The sequence below is a fragment of the Spermophilus citellus genome (assembly GCF_964194105.1).
Source record: "Spermophilus citellus genome assembly, chromosome: 11".
NCBI classification, from domain to species: Eukaryota; Metazoa; Chordata; class Mammalia; order Rodentia; family Sciuridae; genus Spermophilus; species Spermophilus citellus.
Genome location: NC_138192.1, coordinates 1,436,417 through 1,461,491, shown reverse-complemented (window position 1 = coordinate 1,461,491; position 25,075 = coordinate 1,436,417). Strand labels below are relative to the sequence as shown.

General features: G+C 37.9%; 1 protein-coding gene and 1 long non-coding RNA gene across 3 annotated transcripts in view; both read right to left on the bottom strand.

The window, feature by feature from the left end:
- The window catches only part of LOC308631121, a 1,170,527-nt gene that overhangs the window by 907,970 nt on the left and 237,482 nt on the right, over positions 1-25,075 (bottom strand). The window lies entirely within an intron of this gene.
- The window catches only part of LOC308630476 (E3 ubiquitin-protein ligase MARCHF1-like), a gene marked incomplete at its 5' end in the record, with an annotated part of 57,707 nt that overhangs the window by 1,459 nt on the left and 31,173 nt on the right, over positions 1-25,075 (bottom strand). The window contains one exon of the mRNA XM_081260601.1: positions 12,894-13,041. Coding sequence (XP_081116727.1) covers positions 12,894-13,041 — 148 coding nt within the window. The remainder of the gene's footprint in view (positions 1-12,893; positions 13,042-25,075) is intronic.

Below are 25,075 nucleotides of genomic sequence, written 5' to 3'. Positions count from 1 at the left end.
TTCCCATACCATTACTAGATACAAGCTTTCTTTCACAAAGAAACAGTTTTTACAACAGTGAGTATATGGCCATACCAGGATGGTGTGGGGGACATATTTGCTATATGTGAAAAACAGTCAAGTGAAAGTGTGGCTCTGTAGAGAAGGACAGTGAAAGTAGATAGAAACCACAGCAAGTCTATGGTTCTATGTTTTTATAAAAGTGAATGAGATTTCTACCTTTTGTTAATAGTGACATTCGTTTTATGCTTCTGAAAGCAAAATGGACAGTACCTATTTTCCTATCACATAAGATTATCTAGAAGTAACAGGGTGTCCTGTCAATTCCTGGTCCCAAATATGAAATATGGAACATTTGTATGCCCAGACTCCACAGCAAAGACAATGTTATTCTTGACGTTTACATAGTTAATATTGCAAGTATTGTCAAACTCTTACAGACATGATAATCATGTGATAAGATTTTAGTTTTCCCCTGTGAAAAAAGCTAATGCAAACTTAATAATCATAGTAACTTTTTCATATTTTTAAATTCTTACTTTTTCTGTTTTTCTATATTTTCTTTTAAATACCTGTTGTATTTGTCATTTGGCAAAATAGACTGAAGTCTGGACTCATTTCAACCTTTCCAACATTTTTTTTTTCTTAAAATGTTTGCCTCTAACTCTTTTGGAAGAGATTTGGAAATTTTGGAAGAAATGCTCTCTGAATTTAAAAGTTATGTTACTGACATAAAAATCTTCTCACTATTGTTGATGTTTTATTCATTTGTGGCTCTGTTTAGCACTGTTGACCTAAAATGAATTTTTATGCTTCTTTCAGTATCAAATCTGAAACTTAATTTTGCAATGGATCAAATATATTCAAAAGAATTTATTCGAACCTTCATGGCTAGCAAAGATAAATGTTTTCTCTAACTTCTGATTTGCAAGGACTTCCTTTTGATTTAACCAACTCATGGTGTCAGCATCCTGAACATATCCTTGATCCCAGTGGAAATAACACTTCAAAATATCATTTGTCAAAGCTCACACAAGTAGAAAATGGGTAATAATAAGTCTATATCAAAGAAATCAAAATCAACAATTGGTAACCTTTCAAAGCAGAAAGAACTAACCCAGATAGTTTTATTAATGTATTCCTCCAAACATCTTTCTACAAATCTAACCTTATTCTAAAATAGTTTGTTATAAAAAGAATGTATATCACTAAGGTTAGTTCCATGAATTCAAGCCTGTCTAGGACAGACTAAAATCTCATAGTGAGATGACTTTGTCACCATTTAAGTATTTGGAAGTTGTAATGTATGTGTATTTATAGAAACTATCTCACCCAAACACCTCATATCTTGAAACTATGCCCAATTTTGTTCCTAAAATTTGCTGTGATCAAATATCTCTGTTTTATACTTGTGTTCAGAATCTTGATTTCTGTCACCCGAAGCCTTTTTTTAGTAAACTTTACCTAAAATCCTATCGGTGTAGCTATTTCCCACATATCCCATTTTCTAACACAGATCCATGCTTTAGCATATGCTCTTCCATCTGTCCTCTTTACAGTAAACTACTAATTCTTCAGAACCCACCCGAGGGAGAGAAGAGTGCAGTCTCTTTCATGAGACTGGCAAACATAAATTCATGTCCTAATTAGTGACAACACTATCCTCCTAATTGCTGTCATAGCTTAATGGTCCCTAACACCCCAGTCTAGGTCAGCCTCTGAAGTTGGCACACAAAGCAAAATCTCTTTGCCATTGAGGCTCAGGAGAAGCAAACACATTCTCAAAGTGTTGCAAATTGTTTGTATAGAAACTTTCTGAATGTTAACTGGTTAAATGTTACTTTAGAGTAAAATGGAATTATTCTGAATATAAAATTAGGACAGACACTGGAGTTTTCATGTCTACCTACTTGAGTCAGAACCTTGGAAAACTAATTAAGGTATAATGGCAGTCAACTTTTTAAAGGAACAGAGATCAATTATCAATGCATTTACTTAAAAGAAGATGCTATTTTTAGAAAACAAATTGGCAAAAAACCAGAACTTTTGATTTTAGAAACTCCAGAGTACAAAAATGGACTATCTCAGATATTTGGCAGTATTTTGTTGGTCACATACTGTTTCCATTGACCCACAGCTAATCTTTGATTTTAAGGATAGTGATTTTCACATTGGAGGTCTGCTACCTGGGTTTGATTTCTATAAGCTGATGTATTTGCTATCATGTGTGTTGAGTGACAGCACTGGTCTTATCTAAGTGATAATATTGATACTGTATCATGTGTTCTAATACCCTCCAGAAACCTTTTCATTGAGGGATGGAAAAACAGAAGAAATTTTAAAATTGGGGTATACAAATGTTTTATATTTATTCATAAATTTCCCAATGTGCTTATTACGACTTCTTGAATTGTGCCCTATCTGATAGCATCAGTCCCTCATCTAAAGATTTCACTCCCCTTTTCATAATGGACCACATAATCTGTACTTGAAACATATTCCTACATTTGTTTACTTATTTTTGTAGCAATTGCTTATTGTTGTACATTTCAAAAGATCAACTTCTTTATGAAATACAAAATTTTTTAGGTTAAAAAATAGACATTGCTCAATTCTTGATTTTTTATTTTTAGTATTCCAGCAAAAAAATGAACTAAAAATGCAAAGTTCAAGACCTTTAGAGTCTGTCTATTTCAATTTTCCCATCTTTCTTTTTCTGCTATTTAATGCTAATGTGGAGACCATGACCCAATGATCTTGATCTAGTAACCTATGATAGTATTGAAATTTGGTTTGCATATTACATAGAAATAGCAATTAACTTGCTATTTTTATTTAAAATATTTTAAGTCAAAGCCTTCATAAATGATTTTAGGATAAATTCTGACAAATAAGCATATGGGATAATTTTAATATTCACAAATAAATGGTAGCACACATTTAGAGATGGCTGGATCTGAGGGCTGTTCTTACTGAATGCTAAGGAGTATAGTGGTATCAAAATGTAGTTAAAAATAAAAAGAGTTGAATTCCTCTCTATGTAGAGTCCTTGTGTTTGGAGCGCAGAAGGGCTTTTTTTAGCTCCTTTCTTAGTTCTCTCCATCTGCATGAGAGGAACCATCATCTGGCATGCCAACTCAGTGTCAACTATAAGTTTTCAACCATGGCTAGTTTTGTCCCCTAGGGGACATTTGGGAATGTCAAGAGACATTGCTTACTGTCATACCTGGAGTTGGGTTGGGGTGGTACTGATCCTTAGTAAATAGAAGCCACAGACTGAATGTCCCACAATGCATAATACAGCCACCCTCCGCCCCTGCCCCCATCAACAAATATTCAGTCCAAAATGTCAGTAGTGCTCAGGGTGAAAATCCCTGTGGTAAAAAAGACAATCACTGAAGATTCTTATTAGGTAATTTGCAGGGAGGATTCAGTATACAAGTAAAATATCTTGGAGTTCTTCAAATTTAGAAGGACTTTTGCTATAAGCTATTATTTTAAGCAGTAGTTTCTGTGTTTAGAAAGCTTTTAGCCACAGACTGGAGATGAAGTGTGCTTTATCTCCCATTTTTAGGGAAATCCCCATGGATTACATCCAACTTTCCCTTCTGTTTGCTAAATCAAACTACCAGCTGTTCCTCATAAATGCCTGGAGATTTTCCACTCTTGAGCTTTTCTCCATGATATTTCTTTTCTTTGGATTTTGCTTCCCAACTTCCGCATGTCTCCTGCCCCACAACCCAACTCAGAAGTAATTCCTAGCTGAAAATGAACTTGCCCAGTGTCCCAGTTCCAAGTTATTTCTCTGTTTGTGGAATGAGTCCACTTTCTCTTGCAACTGTTTTAACCTCGCTATCCTATAATCTTGACAAATACAGAATATGTCCGGTTGGTCTTTGTTTTCAATAGTGCTTTGCTCAGTAGATATTTTAGAGATGAATGAAGATTTTACAGCTTCTCTTGTCAGTGAATCTCTGCTTTTGTTGGTAGACAATCTCAAGAATTCTCCTCATGCCCCTCCTCTCCTTCTGGAACTAGTGACCCAAATCCATAATTTACCAATAGGTCTGAGCCAGGAGTAATCAGCTGTCTTTTTTTCTGCCTGTACTGCGAAATTTTGTGTGATCCATCCCCTTTCTTTTACAAAGTAGCTATGAATCAGTTTCCTATGCCCAACACATCCTTCCTTAATCTGTTCTTGGGAAATCAAAGCTCACACTAAACCCCTGGGCTGAATTTAGAGTGGTGAGACCATCTCCCAACCCACATACAAAAAGAAACTGGGTGCAAATGATCATCTTTTAAAGAGATAATGTGTTGTTTCTTTTTGTCTTTGATGAAGTAGGCAAGATTTTTGTTTTCTATGAAAGAATCTTCTCAGGAGCACAAGGACTCATTTCTATTCCTGCTTTTGAGACTGGAATTCTGTGGGAGTTTCTGGAGGTTTGGGAATAAACTCTCTTTGCATTAATGGGAAACACTAATGGGACAGAAATTGGAGGAGCAAATATTTTGTCTAACATTATTTTCCAAAGAAATAAGAATCTTCTCTTATAATAAATTTAATTGGTTCATTTGCATTCCATATCATCATGCTAATTCTCCAAAAAACAGCAATACATTCTCAGTCTCAATATGATTATTAAAATAGATTCCTCCAGGTTTCCTTGGAACAATTGGCTATATGTGATGTGGTACTTGAGGGCTGCAACATTTTAACACACCATCCCAAAGCAATCAACATGCTAATAGCTTTTCCAAGAAAGGCTTGAGATGGTCTGCACATTTACCCTTCAATATGATGTTGCAGACTTCACAAATTAGAGGAATCAAAATGCTACGTTATTTCTTCTGAAAGCATAGAGCTGCCAGAATGACAGAAATCAGTCCACGGTTTTTAAGGAAATGTAAAAGCACTGTGGACAAAGAAAAACAGATGGACATCACAGCTTGTTCTAGACTCTTTTTGAGTCTGATTCTGGGCAAGATTTTTCTTACCCAGTGGGAGAACCTGGAGTGTCCAATATTTTGAAAGAAAAGGTAAAAGTGGTTGAGTTGAGAAAGTAAAAGTTAGAAATTATTTTTTCACAGAAAAAAAAAAACAACCCACATTTACCTTATCCTATTCTTTATTGGTGTTGGATCAGGAGACATGGATGGTGCTATTGATTTCTCCTTCAGGAACCTGAGACTGAAGCATCATCTATAAACAGGACCACTGCAACCAAGGGGCTATTTATAGTACTGTCTTTTCAACATCACTACCAGAAAACCCCTCCTTTTTCTTTCCCTTTTTTTTAATACTGGGGTTGAACCCAGGAGTGTTCTACCACTAAGCTACATTTCCAGCCCTTTTGTATTTTTTATTTTGCTGCAGGGTCTCATTAGGTTGCTGAAACTGGTCTTCAGTTTGTGATCCCCCTCTCTCAACCTCCCCAGCCAATGGGAATACAGGTGTGCTCCGTCACACCTGGCTGGCTAAACCTCCTCCTTTTCAGCTAAGATATACTCCAATCCCAAAATGATTCAGACTTTTCTTCAGTCTCTTTGCACGTCACATCTTAATAGGATTTCCCATAGTGTGGTTAATGACTTTTTAAAGATTTTTTGTTGTTGTTGTTGGAAAAATCCATACTTACTCCTGAAAGGTATGGATTTTTATTCCTAAAAATCAGTATTTAGTGGTTATGCTTTTATCTACCCTAACTCAGGTAACTATTTCCTTAAGGTTCAGTTTCTTCATCCTTGGTAGCTTGTTGCAATTACAGTTCCCAATTGGCACAGGCCTCCCTGTACCTTGGGTATGCCGTTCCATATTGACTCTGGGCTTTGCCATGTGACTTGCCTTGGCCTATAGGACGGTAGCAAACAGGATAAAATCAGAAACTTTAAAAATGTTTGCATATGGTGGTTTTGCTCTCCTGCTGCCCTTTTAAACATTGCAACTGCCATGTGAAGAAGGCAGGGCCATCACACTAGAGATAACTAACACACACACACACACACACACACACACACACACACACACACAGCTTAGTTGTACCTGTCATAGCCGGGTCAATAGCATTTCCACTAGCAGATGTGTAAAGGGGCTTGTCCTTGCCTCTGTCACTGCTGGCTGATACCTCAGCTCTCTGCAAACTCTAAATACCTAACTGACTTGCAAAATTGGGAGTGAAGTAAATGCTTAAAGTTTTAAGTTACTAAATTTCAGATTTTCATTTATTTATTCTTTTTTTTCTTTTACAGCAAACGCCAACTGATACATCATTTTAAAGAGGAGGTAAACATGGTATCCACTCCTATGGTTCTTAGTGGGTCTTAAATGAGTTATTAGGGCCTGTCACCTCCAAACAGCTACATAAATGTGAATAGTTGTTATTGCCTTTTTCTGGGTGATTTAAATGCTACAGGTTTTGACTGACTGAGCTATAGATTTAAGAGCAGAGCTGCCTACCTCTAAGATCTTTCCAACTTTGCTGGAATGTTCGACCTCTGTGTGTTCCCCTTGACTGCAAGTAATGAAAACCTACAGAATCTAAGGGGGAGAAGTCCAGTTAGCTACTAGCCAGGCTGCTAGCACTTAGTGACTTCTAGATGTCCTCATCATGTGACTCTGGGCATCCCTTCCAGTTGCAATTCTGTTCCTCAGGAGAATACTTCAGAAGTCTCACTAAAAATAAACTAAAATGTCTTTAGATATGTAGGGAGTGTATAGTTTTACTGTTATCTGTTAGGCAATATTTATGCTAAGCTTTCAGCCAAATGACAGTGGCTTGGGAACTGAGGTGTATCTGAGGGCCCCTTTCAGATTCATTTATTTTGCAGCAATATTGTTTCTTGGAAAATATATTTCCCTTGGTGATAATATTGTGTCCACATCCTCTCCACCGGAGGCACAAAGGCTAGACACCGTAATAACTACTCTTTTGATTTCCCTTAAACTCCAATTGGGTAAGCAAGAAGGTCCCAGGTGGCCATTTATAGTATAGATGGAGACAGCATGAATTTCTTATTTTTTCATCTTAACCCCGGGGGTCTTTAGGATCTCTCCTAGCATTTAAATTTGATTTCTCAGTTTCCTGCTTATCTTATGTAGCAGAGCATGGGACTGGAGACACCTGGAGTATGTCTAAAAGCTTTTTTAAATCACCAAACAGCAGAAGAGAAGCTCCCTCATTTAACAGCTGCAGGGACAGTGCATATTTAGAAAACATATATCTCACTAGAAGTTGGAATATCTTTGACCGGGTGCTTAGGTTATGCAAAAGGTGTTACATAAAATGTGTTTGTATAAGGAAGTGTGTGTGAGTTAATTTTCTCCTGGTTACTTTTCTCCAGTTGGAGAAATTATTGAATAAAAACAACTCTATTTCACATATCTTTTCCTTAATTTGTTTCAATATATGAATAAACATATATGATAAATATGCATTATTTATGGATACACATTTCAGTTTACCTGATGCAAAGTAAAGTGCATGATTTCTGAAAAAAAGTCATACAAAGAAACTTTAGAAGGCACAAAATCTAACTTGCTTAGTTTCATAGAAGAGGAAACTGTACTTCAGAGAGATTAATGATTATTTTGTTCAAGATAGCTAGTCATTGACTAGAACAGAACCAGAAGTCTCTTCTTCAGATAATTATCCCGAGACAGTGATTGTTATATTTGGGTTGTTCTTATCTGCTAAAGTCAGCCACAGCTAGAAAAAAAAATGTTTGAATCTCTACTAATACCAAGGTGCTCTGAGAATGAGGTGGAGCCCCTGCCCCAGAGTTGCTTAGAGGCTCACAAGTGAGTCAGCCATGAAAATAAAAGTAACTCATTATGTGAGTATAAACCTTGTGGTATATATTTTTAAATAAATCTGGGATAACTTTAAGATCTGCACCTACAGTCTCCTTGACATAGGTTAAGCATCCCACATCTAAAAATCCAAAATCTAAAATGCTACAAAGTCCAAAACTTTCTGAGAATTAACACAATGTCACTATGGAAAGTTCCACCCCAGTAAATGGGCTGCAGCTGAAACACAGGCCCACTAAGCATACTGAACAAAATTGGGTGTCTAAGGTATAAAATACACAAATGTATTTCATGTTTACACTTGAGTCCTATCCACAAGGTATCTTTTTGTGTATATGAAACTCTTCTGAAATTTGAAAATACCCCAAATGGATAGTATAAATTGTTGCTTTGTTTTTTTGGTTCGTGTTTTGTGTTTCATTTTTAACAAACAAATAATGTATGAGAACATTCCTCTAGAACCTGTAAAGAGAAGGCAGGAAGAACAATTGTTGCCCCAATTAGAGTCAGTAACAAGAGTGATTTAGAGTGTTAAAATTTTCAAGTTCCATATGTTTCATTTATTTTACTTTATTTTCTGTCATCACAGGGGAATGAAAGAGTGGAGTGAGAGAGCCATCTGGGGCATCATGCATTTTAATCTAAAAGAATAACCCTTCTCAAACATATGGAGAATATTTTTTTCTCCCAGTATTGTCATTACAGCTCAAAAATTTTTGCTGTTTTATATTCAACCTCAATTTTGGTTGAAAAGGACAATTTGTTCCTCTCCAATTATTTTGTAAGGTTCCGGTGAAACGTCGGAGTAAGAGACCACAAGAGATTGTCTTATGCAACAGCAGAAGGGTGGGTTTATTTGGAGACCAGCATGCTAGGGCTCTCTCTATAGCAAAGAGAGATAGAACCCTGAGAACAGCTTGGGCAGAGCTTATATACTTTCCCTGGAGAGGGCAGCGAGAGAAGTTACATTTTGTAGTTTGGCAGTTGGGGACAGCTCATTCTGGGAACAAGATTAGCAGACAGTCCACAGTTAGGGACAGCACATTCTGAGAACAAGATTAGCAAACAGTTCTTAAGATTTCAACAGTGTTTTGTTAAGCATATAGAAAAACGGAGTGACAAGTACCTATTTTATTAACCTTTCAATTTCTGAAGGTTTCTCAAGATAGATTTGAAATATGTTGACCTTTAAATTATGTGTTGATATTTTTTTTCTAATAACTTTAAGCGTAAATTCAGGATCAACACAGTCCCAATGCCAGGGGAAGATGAACATAACAATGATTCAGACAGATGCCCATACTCCACTTAAATGTGTGCATGGGTAAGTAAGGTTTCAAACAATTTGAACGTAAATCCAGAGGGTACTCTTTACACATGTCACTGTGGCTTTCATATGTGGCCTGGGAGCCATCCCACTGGCATGTGACTCTGTAGAGATAGCCATGGGCACCATTTCTTGATAAACACCTGGCTACCTAATTCAAAAGCTTTAAACACTGAAGATAAAAATGATGTCATTTTTAGTTGCCTTTAAGAAACTGAAAGATCTATAAATTATATATAATGTATAATACAGTGTGTCTGCCCTAAGGGACAGTCCAGTGTGAGACAGTGATCTGAGATCCAGCAACCACTCAAAATTGAAAAGAAAATATTCAAAGAAAATTCTAAAAGGAAAGTAAAAGGGGGAAAATCTCAGGTACAAGGAATTCGTACCTCATCCTTCCTTCTATGACATTGACTGGACCAGACCAACTGCCACCTCCCAGAGGCAATGAGCATGAGATATGTGGTGACAGGGACAAATATATCCCCACCTGTCTGAGCAGGTGAGGGGACTCAGATAGTTAAGTGCATTAACATGGTAAATCACATGGCGGGACAGATTCTTAACATAGCTGCGTGACAGGAATCACGTAAGGGATGATTAGACTGAATCTGTGGGGATAAACTACAGGTTTTATGGTGACGTAGAAACTCTACAGGTAATTCCAGTGTGCAAGGAAGACGGAGAGCCAGGGTGGGGCCAAGTGAGGGGTGGTCCTGGAAGCACATGGCAGGGCAGTTGCTCTCAGACATCGGAATAACCTGTAGACTTTTAAAGTACAAATTACCTAATTGCATCCTGGGATTCCTGATACAGTAGTCTACAAGAGTGAGAGGTTAGTTAGAATCTTTATTCACATATGTGTGTGTGTGTGTGTGTGTGTGTGTGTGTGTGTGTGTGTGTGTATCTCCAAGGGATGTTGACGCTTCTGTTCCTGCGACACATTCTGAGAACCACTGTATTGGGAATAATTATCCTAGTTTGTAGAGTTGAACCAGGTTTCCCACAGAGACTGGTATTTACCTGCCAAGGCTGAGTCTGGGTTAGGGAGGTATTTGAGATATTTAAGTCTTAACTATGTGCAGTGGCAGTGGACAAGGAAGCTGTTTTTCACAGAGGACAAAGCTTAGCAAGGGTCTACAAGTAGATCTGAGGAGCAGAACAGATGTTCACTCTCACTGGTGACACCTGAGTCCTGGGGACAGCAGAGTCCCATAAGGAGTTTGGGTTATATATTAAGATTATTGGCTAAATGGGGATAGGACTTGATTTGATCTGTGGTTTGTAAATTTACTGTGATTATAATAACAAAGCATGAGTTGGAGATGGACAAAATTGGAGAAAGTCTAGGTAAGAAGTTTTTGTACATGGTTGGTGTCAATAGAGAAGGAGACGAATGGACAGATTCTAGGGGCATAAGAGGCAGAATAAATGGGATTTGATGATTGATATAAAGGAGAGGAGGACAGATCAGGAATGAAAGCCTGATATGTGGATTTGGCTACTGGGTACAGTGTTGCCTCTCCCACAGTGTAAGGGTGAGGTATGGGGTCGACCATGAGTTTGGACAAAGTGAGGTTGGGGCACCTATAAGACCTTCAAACAGAAGTGTCCAGGAGGCAGGAGGATGCATGGAGCTGGCGGCTATCAGCATAGAAATGGCAGCTAAGGATGTAAGAATAACCAGGGGATGGGAGGATGAGCAGGGAGACAGAAATGTGGCAGGGCAATAGGTCTCTCGGGGACTGGAGATATCTGTTGGCTGAAGCTGAGATAAACTGAAGCTGAGCTGAAGTTGTAGGATGAATGGTCACATCTCACATGCTTCAGAAATACAGCTAAAATAAACCTGAGGGGTTTCTTTTGGATGGGTTATGAGGGTCTTAGCGGGGATGAAATGAGACTGCTGCTTGTCAATTCTAGCCTTTCGCCTTCCGTCCCTCATCTGTGGCCTGAGGAGAAGAGCCTGCAGTCTACTGTGACCAGGCCAAGGCAGGGGCACAGGGTTGAGGCCACATTGACTTAGGGAAAATGCATGGCTCTCCAACACTGAGCGCCACATTAGCCATAACGGGTCTCTACAGCAGGTCTGCCCCAGGTTGCTAGAACGCAGGAGTCCTAAGGTAGTACATTGGGCGAAATTAGATGGGGACGCGTCTGCTTTCCCATCCACATAGGACTACCTGATTGCGGTGTTTAGGGCACACTTTCAATAATTTGGCATGGGCCAGTACCTATGGCTAGAGGGAAGGGGTTAAGGGAAAAAAATAAGAAGAAGAAAGAAAGAAAATAAGAAAGAAAGGTCTTATCCTCAGGGAATTTATTTAATCATGTGAATATAATATAACATTTGAAAATCAATAATCTCTGGAACAATGTATAATGTAGTTGCAAACAAAGTAGTTTGATATAAATGATATAGTATATAAATGAGTTAATCCTGAACAAACAAACCAAAACCAGAGGCTCTGGCCTGCCCGATTTTCTGGCCTTTACACTTGATTTAGCAGCGTTTGCACTCTTTTGGGAAAGGACAGTAGTAGGATCTGCAGCTCTGTCCCTGGCTCTTGCTCCTCCCCCTCCCCTTGAAGTACATAAATGGCATCTACAGCGCATGTTGTGGATCCTTACAGTCTAAAGACGGCCGACCCGTCGCATGAGTAAATACAAGGGAACAGGATAGGCAGGCCCTTCTCTTTTAAAATTCTTTTCTTTCTTTGTTCTCTCACTGTATCCTACCTTCTTCTTTCTTTAGTTTTCCTATTTTGGGGAATAGCATATGAATATTTTTCATAACTCTTATAAACTCAAAATATACCATCTGAACAATTTCTCCTTTCAAATTCACAAGGAGAAATTGTTCAGATGGTATTGCGACTTGGGGCATGGGAGTATTTTCCCCTGTTTCACCAGCCACGATTTAGGCATGTACTGCAGCCACCACCCAGTGAGAGAGAGGAGGACAGGCTGTCTTCAGAAGTGAATGCAAATGATATTTTACAGCCACGGTGCTTCCCATTTTTGCTTCTGTTGCAAATGATCTATCCATTTTAAATGTAAAAATACATTTTGAAACATCTGTTTTTGTAGTCTTGACACCAATCTTCACAATCGCATTGGGCATAATTAAAATTTTAAACCATGGTGCTAATCCATGCTATCACATTATGTAGTACTAAGAAGCTATAACATGTTCTCTACTGGAATGCCATCTTATTCATGCATAAAAAGAAGCCATGAGTAGGGTGGACTGAATACAGTTTAAAATCCTTCCATTTTTAGTACTGTTTGCCTTTTCCTATCAGGAAGAAGCTGATCCTTTTTCTACTCCTAGAAAACCTGAAGGGGGGGCTGGGGATGTGGCTCAAGCGGTAGCGCGCTCGCCTGGCATGCGTGCGGCCCGGGTTCGATCCTCAGCACCACATACCAACAAAGATGTTGTGTCCGCCGAGAACTGAAAAATAATAAATATTAAAAAATTCAAAAAAAAAAAAAAAACCTGAAGGGGCAAATGTCATCTGTGAGTTTCTCCCTGCTAAGTTTTATATGAACTTGATACATCTCGTCTCACTTCAGCACCCTTTGTACTCAGTGCCTTCTAGTTAATCTAGTTAATCCAGGGAGTCACAACTGCCATCACTGGCTTTATTCATGCGTCAGCACAGCTAAACCCAAACCGGTCGGCAGGTTCCCTGCCCACGTCTGGGTACAGTCATTAGGATCCAAGAGAGGTGAGAAAAGACCCGCGCTTACCATTGTCGTTGCCTTGCTTGATTTCCTCCGCGGTCCTGTCTATCAACACGTACAAAGACCAAACCACACAGGTGATGGCGATGACATGGAATGTGACAGAGCAGAATATCTTTCTCCTTTCACTTGTTGTCATCTGTAGTTTTTCCCACTGCAATTAGAAACAAATTACACAAAACTGAGTTTGTAACTAAAAAATTAGGCTTTGATTTTTATTTCCCAGACATCGGTCACAAATGGAAGGAAAACATATTTTTGCAATTTAAGATTACATTATACTATTCAAATAAGTCATCATGTTTGGAGAACCATGAAATCATAATAAGTTAAAGATATAAAAAAATAAAAAAGATGTTGGATGCCATGGCGCATGCCTGTACTTCTAGCTATTTTGAAGGCTGAGGCCGGAGGATCACAATTTCAAGGCCAGACTCAGAACTTAGTGAGACCCTGTCTCACAATTTTTAAAAAGGGCTGGTGATGTAACTCAGTGGTAGGATGGCCCTTAGTTTGTATCTCTGGTACTGCAAAATAAAAATTAATTAATTAATTAATACAAACAAAAATAATTTCCCATTTTCCAAGTGAATTAAGTTATTTTTGTTTTGCTACTCTGTGTTGCATTCTATAATCCGAATGATATACTTTTAATATTGTACAAGTTTTAGAAAACGTTTCCTTTTAGGTTTTGGCCTATCACCTCTTTGTGGTACTAGATTACAAGTAGTGACAGGTAACATTGTCTTCTTATTATGACATGACCTTACATAGTGTTTCATTCTTTTTCTCAGGGGTATAGGGTATTGGGGATTGAACTCAGGGGTACTCAACCACTGAGCCACATCCATAGTCCTATTTTTTAAAAAAAAACTTTATTTAGAGACAGGGTTCTCACTGAGTTGCTTAGCACCTGGCTTTTGCTAAGGCTGGCTTTGAACTCGCCATCCTTCTGCCTCAGCCTCCCAAGTCCCTGGGACAACAGGCATGTGCCACGGTTCCTGGCTAGTATTACATTCTTGAATGTGTGAATTTAACAGGGATTTGAATGGCTGATTAATAGTTGCAAGGGAGAGTCAACGTTTTCTGTTCACAACTCTTCTAGAAAAACAAAATTTTAACATCCAGGCCATAGACGACAATCTGCCAAAGCCCTTTTCAAAGTGGCCTTGATTTATTGCTGCCAGGAGAGTTGTAAGTTCTGGGACAATCATTGTCCCTTAATCACACTCCTCAAAAATTGAGGGGTGCTCTCTAAGGCTGGGAGGCTACGGGTTGGTAGAAGAAGTGAAGCTTGTGTGAGGACATGTTTCCCATAGTGGGAAAAGTAGCCTCTCCAGATAAACTTGGATGTTGGACATGCACAGCGTCACTTCATGTCCATGTTAGGAATCTTGTCTTTATTTTGCCTTACTGTATTCCCAAAGGAAAACGAAGTCACTATGATTTTATTAGCTGTGAATGAATATGCAAAGCTCTTAGTAATTCAAGATTCTTTATATTATTATGCCCTTGCTAAAGCAAAATCTTTAGAACTTGTTAAGACCCTACCCCAGCAACACACACATAGAACTTGATGCAGGACTTAATTAAAAGCAAGAGGGCATCCATCATGTTGCAGAAAGTCCTGGATCTGCCACCAGCTTGAGACATGACTGACATTGCTCACTCACACTGGGCCCCACTTAACTCATCTTCATGAGAAGTAGATTTTGGCAGAGGTATGGCAGAGAGGCTTCCTTCACTTCTTCCTTTGTTAACAGGCTAATTCTACTAGGGTCGACCTTATGCCCAGCTAAAAGCTGCCTTTCCAACCTTGTTGGTAGAGGTGAACTTTGGCTATTTTCCACCAATGAGATATGAGCAGATATTTACAGGAACATTGAGATTTTGCTCCTGGATATAGGGATTATTCTTTATTCTTTGCTTCATAGGGGTCTATCAGAGCTAACTGCCCATTTACACTCCTTCCTGTACTCTTGTATCTTCTGTATTATTCTAATAATGGAGAAATCTTAATAAGGTCCTAAGAAGTAAACACACATTTCAATCTATACTCTGTTTTGAAATAATCAACAACCAATTGAGAAGATTTTAGAATTGCTTTGGCTTTTATCGAAACTTCACATCATATCTGTGAAAGATTACTTCTTAAAATCTTGTTTTGGCATTTATTTATGGCAATGTTCATTTGAATAACCTGTATAATCATAGAATCTTACCATCTGGTAAGAGCATTTTGTGGTTTACCACTTACTAAATAGTCCTTGAATTACCTCAATATTCTGTATGACCAATACAAAAGGTGAGGTGGTGCAGAAAAGCAGATTCAGCTGTTCAGATTTTTAAAATGTTCCAGTGTACGGGAATACCCTCAGTAACAAAATATTCCTACCAAGTGTATCCTCAATTGTAAAACTACCCATAAAAACCCTTAAAAATGAGTCTTCTTTTATCTAAGGAGAAATTTGATAAAATGGCTGGAACACATTATTTAAAATCAATGAACCTCCAATAGAAAAATATCAGTGGAACTGACACAGATGGACCAAATCATTTGTAAAGATTCCTTCTCGTTCCAGACAATAGAAGCTCCGAATTTATCACCTCTAACTGGCATTAGAAGTGACATTTTAAGGAGAAATGAAGTGTGAGGGGACCATCAACCTTTTCCATTTTATAAAGCTTTACAGAAACCATTCAGAAATTCACTACGCAGCGCACAGGTAAATGTGATGTCACAGCGCCTTCTACCTGGGGATTGTATTAATGCAGCCGATGTTCAATACACTACATCAAGGAAATCATTGTATTTATAAACTGGACATGCTGTCTATTCAGTTTGCTATTTTATATAACAAGTTTCAATACTTTTTAAATTTTTTAAATTTGTTCTAATTAGTTATACATGACACAAGAATGCACTTTGTCACATCATACATAAACGGAGTATAACTTCTGATTCTTGTTGTACATGCACATAGGGTAATAATGTCTGATTCATACAAGCCTTCACCATGAGGAATAGAAGGAGGAGGTAGGGAGGGATAGACAAAGCTGTCATGAAAGTACTGTGATTTAATATTTGTGTAATTGAAATTCAGTAGCAGCGCACAAAATATTTTGTGATAGGAAAGTGGTAATCTGAAAATTCACATAGCATTTGACTCCCTCCCCAGCTTTATAAAACAAAGTGTAGTTTCTGCCTACATTAGCATGTGCATGATGTTACCAGTGTTATATCTCTAGAGGGTGGGGTGTCAGGAGAGCTGCTTTGGATTCTCAAAGTCCTAGTCACAACCTAGTGACTAGATGGTTACTAGATAGGGACAAGATGGACCAGAGTCACGACCATCAGCACAGCAGCAGAATCAGGATGCTAGTTAGAGATGAAAATTCTTGAGCTTTACTTTTGAGATGACCATATTGGCTTTTTCCACAGGGCACTCAGAAACTATGAACCTTGCCTCCTCCTTGATGAGGCCAGCCCCCTTCTGTCTTGCTATCAGTGGGGCAGCAATGGCCACCACCTTTCCTCTAGATTACTCAGACCTGAGCCAAATATTCAGTCCTCAAGTCTCAATGTGAAGGAGACACACATCTCTCCATCTAGTGCAAACATTAGAGAGCACCCCCTTTCTCAAGGTAGAAGGGGGGACAGGGACATACCACAGCACACAAGCAGTCTTACAAGGTTTTGCACTGCCCATTCAGCAGTTAACAAGTTTTATTTTTTTAGTTACTCCAAATATTTTATTTTTCTAACAGTGATACTATGTAAATGGAAAAAAGGTCAAATGCATTGTTAGATTTAGCTAGAGCAAATGAAAAATTTCACAGAAACAATATTTTCATCAATTTAAAATGGAAAATGTCAAAAAACACTGGTTGGTATTTAGTCTGAGAATTAAACCAACGCTCTCTTGGGGTTCAGAACTGATCAGTGACAATACTTTTTGATTCTTCCAAGGAGTTCCTTCATAAGGCAGCCTTCTATCTAAACCTGCCCTGGAAGACAATTGAGATTCCGTCTGCCCTGTCACTGAAGACATGGGTTAGGAGTAAACCTGTGATTGCTATCACACCAAATCAAACACTGATGAGGTTTTGAGATCAAGTTTTCTTGAAAATTAGCATCAGCTAAGGTTGCTTCAAATACCCCAGCACCTCCTACATACTTGGTCTTTGGGCTTAGACTTTACAGTTCCTGGGTTTTGGGTACCTATTTGTTGTTCTGGGCCTTTGCTCCTTTGTTGAAATCCTTACACAATAGAAAGAATTGGACAGAATTATGTTATTCACTCAGAAATATTAAACCAGATTTTTTTCTTAAAAGATTTCTGAACTGTAGTATAAATTGATGAAAATATTGTTTCTGTGAAATTTTTCATTTGCTCTAGCTAAATCTAACAATGCATTTCAGTGTGATTTTCTAAATTAAATTACTTGTATTTGTAGTCTATTCTAAGAGATAAATTTGAAAATACTGACTAATGAAAATGTTTAAAAAATCTTTGTAGAATGAAGGCAGTTCATTTGCACAACATTAAAAACCATGAGGTAGGGACTACTTTGCCAAAGCCATTTGTTTCTTCCTGGCCACTGTATAGGACCAAGAATTATCATGAAATCTATTGATTGATAGAGCAAATAACTGCCACTTTGTGGCACTAAGCCCCCATGGTAACTAGCAGAACTGGTTTCCATGTGCAGGCTGACCAGGCACTCCCAGCCAGCTGGCTGTGAAGGCTGTTGTTTCATTAACCCAGCATCAAAGCAAATTCACAGTTTAACTGTTTAAATATTTCTAACTCAGCTTGTCATATTACAGTGGGGTTTTGTCACTCATGTGCAAAATAATACCTAGAACAGCAGGTATGAAATGCATTGTATTATCTACACATCTTAATAACATATGTTGTGTTAGAGCGTAAATAAACCCTACAAAAATTCTAGAACCTTGGAGAAGTTCCTAGAGGATTCATTCCGGTGCAGCAGTATTTCTCAGTATTTGATTCTGACCAATACAAAGGGTAAGGTGGTGCAGAACTTGTAAGAAATTCAATATTTAGGGCTTTACAACAAATTTATCAAAGAGGAAATTTTGATGGCACAGCCCCTGTAATCTGAGTTTTAACAAGCCCTCGGGTTATTCTCAAGCAAGCCAAAATTTGAGAATGGCCTGTTTCATCAATGACAGTTGGCAGAACTGCATGGTGAACTCAGTGGATTCTATACTAGAAGTAGCACTTGTCACTCCTATCATAAACGAGGAGTCCAGGGAAGGGAAGAAATCAACAAAATATTCTGGTTACCTGACTGTGATGTAAATATTTCAAATTGAAATTTAAAAACTCAAAAATCAATGAATTTATTTAAAATAAAATGATTGGTGTTAGCTCATTAATCACTAAAACAGTTTCATTTTTTAATTTTACCTTTTAAATTAGTGTTTAGGTAACATGAAGGCTTATTAAAACCTAATTGTATTAGTTACGATTAGTTACAAGTATTTGGGGACAGAACCAAACTATTGACTTATGGACATTTGTGAAGAATTACTCTTTAGATGTTAATGAGTTACCAAATTCATAGATTTGATCACTGTAAGTAATTTCTCCCTCAAATTGAATTTAAGAACACTAGAAGAAAAATCTGACTTGTTCAAGTCCCTAATGAAATTGCTAGAAACTTAATGGAAGATAGGAAACTAAAGTGAATTTATGCATGGAAATACAGAACATCACTAGTCATTTAAAAGGAATTCATTAAACTGTAGCCATTATCATAACATGGAACTTATAGCACCATATCCAAATGGATTCAGGTGTCCTTGATTTACAGGTAACTGTATTATGTTGATAACATTTCTCATGGATGAAGATGGGATTTTTCATGAGAATTAAGTCAGCCAGAGCCCCCCATCTATTTTTCAACTACATATAGATCTTTTCTGAATATTAAATCTCACATGAGGGAAATACAGTCTGTTTATGTTAGCTATTGGAACAAAGATAAGAAGGTCAAGTGAGTGAGTTATTTTGCATATAGTAGGTAGAATCATCTGAAAGATTGTACATGATGTTTTTTCTTTTTCTGTTAGGAATGAAAAAATTTATCACAAGTTATAATAAACGCCCTAGTAACTTCATGTTCTTTTTGTGTAATTCAGAATGTTAAGATTCAATATTTCCCTAAGAAATACTGTGGTGGATGACAGATTTCATAAGAGGTTAAAGACACTCAAATATTCCAAATAAACCAAGAGCAGTAACGTGGTGTATGTGATAGTCACATCTTCCATATGATATGTGGAACATGGCAGCGGCCTCGCCTGGACTTTCTTGAAATGGACCTGTGGTTGCTATACTGACTGCCTTTGTGAGGGCAAAACTTACAAAGTTACCTGAGAATAGATGAGTGAAAGAAATGGCTTTTTTCCTCAAAAGGTAATTAACTTTGATTTCTGCTCACAAATACTCTTAGTGTTAGCTCTCAGAGAAAGATGTTTGAGGCTGATATCATAGAACTTTACTGAGAAGAGATCACATTACTTTGGGGTATTTATAACACCATTGAAATGGAAAAGTAGAGGTGTGAGAGCAGTACAAATGCAACTTATTACAAAAATGCCGAAATACCTTTGTAAAGAGCTAGGAGAAGGTGCGCTTAATTAAAGCGACATAGCAAACATAAGTTTGATGGATATGCTGGCCACGTTAGCTTACCATATGAAGAATACATGGCTAAGAATTGTCACTCAGTGGTGCTATTAGGTGTATGATGCAGTGTTGAAGCAGAGAGCCACGTCAACTGCCCACAAGAAATTGTCCAATTGTGAAGACACTAGTAGAGGCAAAGGCCAGAGAACATAGAAAACATTGGAAAGAGCAGTGGGGACCAGAGAGACCCTGGGTAGGGGCAGGAGGTTTGGCTGGTGGTGAGGAGAGGGACACAAGACAAAGTCATGTAGAACAGGCAAAGCAAGGGACCATGTGTTTGGAGAGGAATTGGAGCGAAGCGACTGAGAATTCTGACCCTGGGGATAGGCGGACCTGGATAGAGAGCCGGGTCTGACTTGGGGCAAGTAACCCACTCTCCTAACACCTTGGCCTCCTCCTTGGCTAAATTAGAATAACAGTAAGAACTCCTGCATAGTGTTATTAGAATTTATATGAGATCACATATACAAATAGTTAGCTCGCATCAAGCCAGCAAGTAAACCAGGGGTCTCTGGCTACTTCATTTATTCATTAATTTTGAGACAGTGTTTCAATATGATTCCCAGGCTGCTCTGGAACTCATGGGCTTAAGCCATCCTCCTGCCTCAACGTCCGCAATGGCTGGGACTGCAGCTATGGGCTAATTTGTCATTGTACTAGCTGCTTTATGAAGTTTTGCATGATTCACAGATGTTTTATTAGGCCCATAGCAGACTTTAAAAATCATAATTATTTGTTGAATTCCTTTAAATGTAGCAAACTCAGTTTGCCAAAGTCCCTGCCACTCTCTTTGGTTTACATCCAGTTTATTTTACTCATTTATATTACCTGTTTGGTACCTTGTGAGTTTATGACCCTTGAAGTGATTAAAAGCCCTCACTAGAATCAGTAAGCAAAGTTTTTCAGAAGATAGAAGCCATAAATCGCAAAAAGCACACACCAACTTTTGTGATCTTGTAAAGAGCTAAGGACTTTAGAAGCCAACATGAGGAGGTTTCAGAATGACCATTTGGTACTTGTTTTAGTTTCCTTTTCCATCATTGTGACCAGAAGACCTGACAAGAATAATTAGAGGAAGAAAAGCTTATTTTGGCTCGTGGTTTCAGAGGTTCAGTTCATGTTAGCCAACTTCATAGCTATGGGCCTGGGTGAAAGAGGACATCATCAGAAGGATGTGACAGAGCAAAGCACTTCAGGACATGACAATCAGGAAGCAGGAGAGCTCTGCTTACCAAGGACAAAACATAAACCCCAAAGGCATTCCCCCAGTGACCCACCTCCTCCAACCACACCCTATCTGAGTTAATCCATATCAGTGGATCAATCCCCTGATGAAGTCCACAGCTCTTATAACTAATCATTTCACCTCTGAACCTTTTTGCGTTGTCTCAAACATGAGCTTCTGGGGGACACCTCAGATCTAAACCATAACAGTTCTGAAAAGATGGGAGTCGTCAGGCTGACCTAGGTTGTCTTGTTGGTGTGCTAAAAGTTTGTTAGAAAAAATGGGATGAGAGAATATCAATTTTACAGGCATAAATATTCTAAAATAGAGTGGTCAGTAAATTCAAAGTTAGTAAATTATTTTTATAAAACAGATTGGATATTCAGTTATCTCTTGGCATCTGTGAGATTGGTTCCAGGAACCCTTTGGGTACCAAAAACAATGAAAACTCAAGTCCCTTATATAAGATGGCATAGTATTTGCATATAACCTACAAATATTGATATACTTAAATAATCTATAGATGATTATGATACCTAATACAGACTAAGTGTGATGTAAATAATTATAATATTGCATTGTTTAGGGAAGAATGACAAGGAAAACAATCTATGTCTTTTAAACACAGACATTATTTTCTCCCTGAATACTTCAGATAGACGACAGGTTAAATCTGCTGAAGCAGAACCAGAGAATACTGAGAGGTGACTGTTTTATGTTCAGCTTACTTTATCAAGACTAACTTTTTCTCTGTAAAATATGTGCATATACCATGTAAATGTCTTTGTAAATACATAAAGTTCTGAGGTTAAAGTATCAAATTATTTTTCTCTTAAATACTTCCTTCATCTCCCCTTCTTTTGACAAGATTTTCATGACAGATGGGATTTCCTAATAATTTTGAGAAAAGTCTTTGTAATACAGAAAAAAAAAATGCTTAGTTAAATTATCCACTAGAGGGTGCAATGATATAACCTATGAAGGTAATCTGCAAGGAAAAAAGAAATGGAAGTGTATTTTATGTGTCAGATGTACAATATGTGGTACTTAGGCACATCTCCATTGGAACTATTGGGGTAACAGTTAAAATAGCAAGTTCCTAGGCCCTGTCCTAGATCCATATCTGCAGGTAGCCTAGAAATATGTATTTGTAACATGCACTGTGGTTTTTCTATATGCTAAAGTTGGAGGATTACTTTCCCAAGGAAGGGAAAGTTCAGAGAAATATTCTAGAAAGACAGTATAACATCTAATACTTTATTTTTTTTTTTACAATAGTGAAGATATTTCAATCACCACTCCTATATTTCATAAGAACCCATCTAAATCTCAGTTGATTACTATTATCATGTAAGAATGTCACTGAAGGAAAATCTAATTAAACTTTCTAACTTTATTTTCTCTTAGTTGACTTGAAAGTAACTAATTGTGGAGGTCACATAGCTGGGCAACACATTATTATTCCCCCAGCAGCTCTGCTGTCCTTAACACCTCTGACGTATGGGTTAGGATGATAACTTTTGCCTAGCTTACTTGAAGGACTTGAAGGCCATTTGTGCTGCCCCTTCACTTGGGCCTGCAGATGTCTGATGGATGACTAGAACAGGATGTATGAGATGTGGCATCTCTGTCTTCATAACGTCTATCTCCTTTGCTGCCTTCACTATTGGGTCAGATTCTACTTAGTTCTATACATAGACGTGTTAATCATTTGAAAAACGTTTCGTCCAAAATTATAATGTAGGGTTAAGTTGACCTAGACTTGCTCTCTCTTCCCCTTCAAGGATATAGACACCTACCAATTGCCACGACAGGAAATGCCAGGCCACGGAAGGAGCAAAAAGATGTGGTACCTGAATTCTGTTTTTTCAGAGACAACAGGAATATTCCTCCCTTATTTGCTTGTCTCTCTCTAGCATCATTCTTTTCCTGTGTCTATGGCTTCTTGACTCCTTGGAGGGGAGAAGTGAACTTGTGAGTGGAATTCCCACTTTGCTATTATTTGGTCATTGAATGAAGCTCTTTCTTCTCTCATCATTCTGTCTCTTGAGTTGTTGGCTTTATCAAGTGGCAGCAGGATTGGGCCTTTTCTCAGTTATATAACACAAATTGCAGATTTATTAATAGATTTATTTAAGCAAAGTTTCTGTTCTTTTCTTTTTTCTTTTCTTTTTTTTGGCATTAGGGAATGAACTCAGGGACACTTGATCACTGAGCCATATCCCCAGACCTATTTTGTATCTTATTTAGAGACAGACAAGGTCCTACTGAGTTGCTTAGCACCTTGTTTTTGCTGAGGCTAAGGCTGGCTTTGAACTTGAGATCCTCCTGCTTCAGCTTCCCGAGCCTCTAGCATTACAGGGGTGTGTCACCACACCTGGCAAGCAAGGTTTCTTTAAATGTACTTAATCAATACTTAGTTGTATATTTTTTCTTGATGGTTATAGTGAAAATTTTAATATCATAACATATACTCTAGAAGAGAAGTTAGTGTATTGTTGCTTCAAGAATGTTGAAGCAGCAGAGAATCTGTGGTGCTGTGTTCATCAGAATATTTAATTATGGATTGTAGCATAATAAATAAAAAAACAAAAGGAATAATTGGATTACATTTCATAAAGTGACACAAATCTATTTCTCTACAGATTTAAGCCTTTTCCCAGGACTCTTGGAATCAACACAATCTCTTCTCTGGCAATACATTTCTCGTGTTTGTTTTGTGTGTGCGTCTCCCTTATTTTCCCCTTAGTGAATATCCATAGCACATGTGGGGTCTACCCAGGCCAGCAGACATTCTGCCTAAAACGATCACAGCCTTGCAGTTCAGAAGAAAGTGTTAATGCACTAAGTGGGGTCACAGGGCCTGGGAATATGAAAAGAATGACTTTTTAAAAAGACCCAGTTTTACTTCCTGATTTTACAGCTGGAAAAACGAGAGCCCAGAACACTAAACTGATTTTCCCAGGGTTATAGAAATGTTATTACTACATCATTTTCATCCAGGAGCTAATTAATGAAGCATCACAATGCATCAGGGGTTGTTCTAGGTATTGGGAAAGAAGATAACCAGGATTCCTGCTTCCATTTTACTGTCACAGTTATGAAATTTTGTGTATTTATTAGAATAGAGGACTGTTTAATTGCTTATCAATAACAGATAATGGGCTTTAATTTCACAAATGCTTCTATCTTTTTCCCAATTGCCTTTTATCTTTTGTGTGTATGCACGAGTATCTTTCTAGAGTATTCCTTTGGGTGGCAGCAAAGAGTTTTTCCTTTGCCTTCTCTATTGTGCATACCCATGGCAAGCTCAAGTCTACTATTGTCAGGGCATATTTTCATGGGTCAAAAAAAAAATCCTTGCATTCACTCTCTACCCTACTTTAATAGCAGTGAACATTGTATACAATTCAATTGGGTTGATATTTTTCCAACCCTTAGAGTCTTTTAGCCACATAAAAATTGAAATTAACCTGATAAATGTATATTCTATAGTCTCTTAAATGGCAGTCAATACTATTTTAATGTCTTTAAATTTTGATTCATGTTTTGGGTATAATAAACCAATAGTGTTTTAAAACCTTAAAGCAAACAGTGCTTAGTTAACGTATCTAAAAATCAGTTTTATCAGTACTCTGATATCAAGCATGATTAATTAGCTCAATATTTTATATTTTTACTTCCTTTGGGCCTTATTTTTTTTGGGGGGGTGCTACTGGGGATTGAATTCAGGGGCACTCAACCACTGAGCCACATCTCCAGCCCTGTTTTGTATTTTATTTAGAGACAGGGTCTCACTTAGTTGCTTAGTGCCTTGCTTTTGCTGAGGCTGGCTTTGAACTCATGATCCTCCAGTCTCAGCCTCAGGAGCCTCTGGGATTACAGGCATGTGCCACCATACCTGGCTCCTTTAGGCCAATGTAGACTCAGCTTTTGTTAATAATTTTCAAAACTACAACTGAAGCCATTTTTTTTAAATGATAAAATTCCTTTGAGGTTTCTAAAAGTATATAAATTACTTAACTTGTAGGCAGAATATTATATTTATTTTTTTCTAGATATGGGCCTTGACTTTCACTGGATTCTCAAAGAGATCTGAGTTACTTTCCAGATTAAAAGCCCTTGTTTTAGACTGCTCTTCCTAGCATTGGTTTAATAGTGAATATCTTCTTACAAATGAGGAAGCACTGAGCCAGGGAAGGGATGGAGGTGTATCTCCACAGGCTGAAAATTAAACTTGT